This window comes from Aphis gossypii, chromosome X (genome assembly GCF_020184175.1).
Source record: "Aphis gossypii isolate Hap1 chromosome X, ASM2018417v2, whole genome shotgun sequence".
Taxonomy (NCBI): Eukaryota; Metazoa; Arthropoda; class Insecta; order Hemiptera; family Aphididae; genus Aphis; species Aphis gossypii.
The window spans coordinates 34,030,120-34,034,268 of record NC_065533.1 but is presented as its reverse complement, the minus strand read 5'-3'; the positions used below and the strand labels follow the sequence as shown (position 1 = coordinate 34,034,268).

Here is a 4,149-nt window from a genome sequence, read left to right as displayed (position 1 = left end):
ACTATTTCTTTAAAAAAAAAAAATACAATTTACGTCACATAATATTATCATTACGACTTGAGAAATATTATTACGTTTTTAAAATATTAAAAATTATTTTTTGACGCAACCTTGTATACATAAACGTGTATACAAGTACACGTTTGTACTAAACGTTTAGTCAATAATTTATTTATTATTAAGTATTACATAATTACCTATACGGCTATATCTAATTAAAATTATAACGGAGCTAATCATTTACCTAACAGTTATAAACAATAAGTAATAACTAAAACAATGGATGCAAATATATTATAATATTTTGTAGTGTATGAATGTAGGTACACGTAAACAACCATTTTATTAAAATTAAAGTTTAATTTTTTTAATATCCAATACTCTTGATAAAATTTCATAAACATACCCAATATTATATTTATTTAATTAAATAATTATTAACCTACCAACCTAATATGTGAAATCTAAAGTTCGCGAAAAATTTAAAAACGTTATAATCGTTATATAATAGTTTTGTGTACTTACCAACTTATATTTTATTTTTGTTTCGCAGACCATATTATTGACAAGAAATAATTTTATAATTACTCATAAACTATTCATTAATCTTTACTATAAAATAAACATACCTAATAAAATAAATTAAACCAGTATAAACTGTATTTAAAAATCTTATTTTTAATAATATAATCTGAATTCTGAATATTTATTAGCATTTACTTAACATGAAAAATAAATTTCAAAATATTTAGAATTTTGTGCTGATTATAGGTTATTCTACATTTTTGAAAATCGTTTTAATTCATTTTCAATCTACCTACCTGTATAATATAATCTAAATTGTATACCTAATATATTACGTATAATCTTTATTTTTGGGTAAAAAAGCTTGGTAATAATTTAATAAAAAAAGATTTCTCATAAACTGATCATATTATAAGTGAATTAAAAAATATCAAAATTACAAAATAGGTTGTATCCACAATTCAAATATAACCACAACCATATTATACAATTATACAGGTACTTACCTAGTTTCAACTAAATTGTACTAATGTTTATATATATGTTAATGTATACCTGTAGGTATTAGCTTTTTATTCCTTCAGATAAAATGTCTTATACAAATGATTCAATACTGCTACAGCAGCATGAATAAATACAAATTTAATATTTTAGTTTTGATAGTAGCACTTGCGGCAGACCTCAGTATAATTATTAGGTACTAGCCACTTTTTTTTATTATTAATTTAAAAAAAAATTTTTCTTTTCTATTGAACTTGCAGATGATGATCTGATGAAAAACAATATAAATAATAATGTTAACCTTAGAGAAGATCACATTGTTAATTTTGCAAGAAAGATATAAGCTGATTAGTAATTCTTTTGCCAATTTACAATGAGAATAAACATTGATAAAATATAATAATAATCGTACTTTATTTAAATTTAATTTTATATAATAAAACAAATTATGAATAGCAAAAATAAAAATAAAAATATTTACATTTGCACTTTTTTTTTGAGAAGTTCTATCTCCAATTTTAATTTTTCCTCTTCCAAAATAACGTTCCTTTTCTTTATTTCGTTAATTTCAACCTCCTGCTCTAAGCATTTTATCTGCATTGCCATAAGCTTGTCTTTGTGCTGCAATAAATTTGTTGTTTTTCTTCCTGAAAACATACAATACATGAAGTTTCATAATAATAACCTTGCAAAATTAGTATGGTGATGACTGATGACCTAAAACAATTACAAAAAAGTTGGTACTACCCTATGCTGTACAGTAGTTATCGAACATATTGTTGTAAGGGGTATGTAATATTCAATGGTGGGAATTAACTTGTCAATTTTAATTTTTCAACTGTAGTGTGCCACGTTTGAGCAACAGTAATGATGTAGTGTTTGAGGTAGTAATTAGAAAATAAAAGATTGACAAAATATTTCTGAGTGTTTTTTTATTGTGAAAATGTTCTAAGTCCTAAGTCCAAATAATTAAATAATATATATATCAAATATCAGAGCACGTAGCACAACTTAACTAGTTAGTAATTTATGTTTTTGACTTATTAATTTATTCAGTTAAATTTTATATTGTTTTAACTTGGCTTCTTATAGTTAATTATCATTATTTGACAGTTAAGTTAATTTTAATCTTTTTATGTATAGATGTAGCCTATAAGTTTCTAGTAACAATGTAGTAAGTATTATAATAATAATTTTAAATTTTATGTTTACACAGTGCTAAGCGTCTTGGTAAATATTTGTACAAATCAAAATACAAGTGCAATGTACCAATGTATGACATGAATATTATGACTTGAAAAAAATATTATATTTTATTTTATTATTATTTTTTTTAACTGAGTTAAGTTAATTTTATTTTCTATCTTAATTTTTAACTTATTTAGTTAATTTTTTTTTTTTTTTTTTTTTTTGTTAACTTTTAACTTTAACTGAAGGCAATTCAATTGAATTAACTTAACTAGCCACAGTTAATTATTTTCATTAATTTTCCCAGTGTTCATCATTAGTAATATTTGAATTCAATGATAAATAATTATAAACAAAAAACGATTCTAAACAGAGACATTGTGCCATAGAAATTATATTATATTATATTACATAATATTTTCAAAAAAATACTGAGCTAATTAAATTATTACTATTGTATGTATTATGATCTTACCAGTTACAAAATATGAATCATCATCATCTTCAATCATTGCAAAATTGTCTGAAAAATTAGTATAGGTACATTAGTATAGGTATATTTGAAGCTGGAGGCAAATACAAGATATGTTAAACATTGTCTTACCATATACTTCATTGGTAACATCACAAACTGAAGGCATGTCATCAGCTTCAATGTCACAGTCAAAATGTGAAGACATGCCTTCAACAGAGAGTTGCATTATGTCCTTCACCTTTTCTTCGACTTCATTAAGAGCCAGAGAATCATTTTTTCCACCGTCTGTCTTCAAATGTTCTAGTCTTGAATTAAACAAAATAAAATTATCAATATTGATTCAATAATGAAAAGAGTATGAATCATCGGAAATGAAATATAGATCACACTTACTTAATCAAAACACTTTTTTGCTGCACAACTTTTTTAATATTTTTGTACTTCCACTGAAGTTGTCCTACAGTGCGTGGAACTAATAACGATCGGCTATTAAATTCCGAAGATAGTTTTGCCCAACAAGCTTCTTTTTCCTTCCACATCAGAGAGCCAGTTTTTTTATTTTCAATTATATTTTTGTGGGTGGTTACTAACTCCACAAGCAATTCTTCTTCCTGTCTACTAAAGTTGATGTTCCTCGACCTCTTCATCATTTGTATTATGTATTATATGTTTAAAAAAATAAAATTATCCGTGAACAAATTACTAAGCACAAATGATTAATGAATTTAAAAAAAAGAACCTCAATTATCAGGCTTATCAAATATCAATGTAATCAGTGAAAAATAAATGTTATCATTAACTTACAAGCCTCTACAACTAGCCAATTTATGGCCCATTTGTAAGCTAATCTCATAGGGCATAGGTAATAAAATGGTCAAATATGCATAATATGCAGCTATAAATTTGTACCTATCTTTATGAAGCAAATTTTTATATTACTTAGCTGTGTTTTTAATAATTATTTAAAAATATGCAAACTCCTAGCCGCCCTAATTATGAATTACAGATCTAGAAATAGTAGAAATCATAAAAGTATTTTATGTTCTCAGAGAGAAATTCGTCTGTCACCCATACTATTGAATTCATCTATTACTACATTTAAATCTACCTCTAATACCATTTTTTGTTCTGTGAAAAGCCATGGTTAAATATATATATATATATTTATTTTTATATATCTGTGCATAATGCATAGCATTTTAATATTTTTTTTAAAGTTTCAGTTCAATTATTAAATCTTCTTCCGAAACCTTGGAAAATTTTGATAATATTTTATCATATTTTATATTATAATACTAGTCAAAATAACTATGAAAAATCACGGGTTGTGCCTGGGCACACCCTGTGCGTACGCCTTTGTAGGTATATAAAATGGAAAACATTTAACTATAATTTTAAAGACGATTGAAAAATAGAAAAAAAAATAGATTTTAGGTAGTATGCTATTTGTCCTACCGTGT

The 4,149-nt window shown here is 24.8% G+C and overlaps 1 protein-coding gene across 1 annotated transcript; it reads right to left on the bottom strand.

Annotated features, from left to right (window-relative positions):
- Positions 1-1,416: 1,416 nt before the first annotated feature.
- LOC114126401 (uncharacterized) lies at positions 1,417-3,466 on the bottom strand. The gene is made up of 4 exons (XM_027990345.2): positions 3,083-3,466; positions 2,819-2,994; positions 2,690-2,737; positions 1,417-1,673 (listed from the first exon to the last, which is right to left on the bottom strand). The coding sequence occupies exons 1-4, from the start codon at positions 3,337-3,339 to the stop codon at positions 1,504-1,506; spliced, it is 651 nt and encodes a 216-aa protein (XP_027846146.1). The 5' UTR covers positions 3,340-3,466; the 3' UTR covers positions 1,417-1,503.
- Between the last annotated feature and the right edge of the window lie 683 nt (positions 3,467-4,149).

Bases quoted from the DNA above. Each gene is read 5' to 3' on its own strand.
- LOC114126401 (XM_027990345.2), bottom strand. From the start codon at position 3,339: ATGATGAAGAGGTCGAGGAACATCAACTTTAGTAGACAGGAAGAAGAA. The intron at 2,995-3,082 runs GTAAGTGTGATC...GTTTAATTCAAG, and splicing joins CAAAAAAGTGTTTTGATTAA to ACTAGAACATTTGAAGACAG. The intron at 2,738-2,818 runs GTAAGACAATGT...CTAATTTTTCAG, and splicing joins TGTTACCAATGAAGTATATG to ACAATTTTGCAATGATTGAA.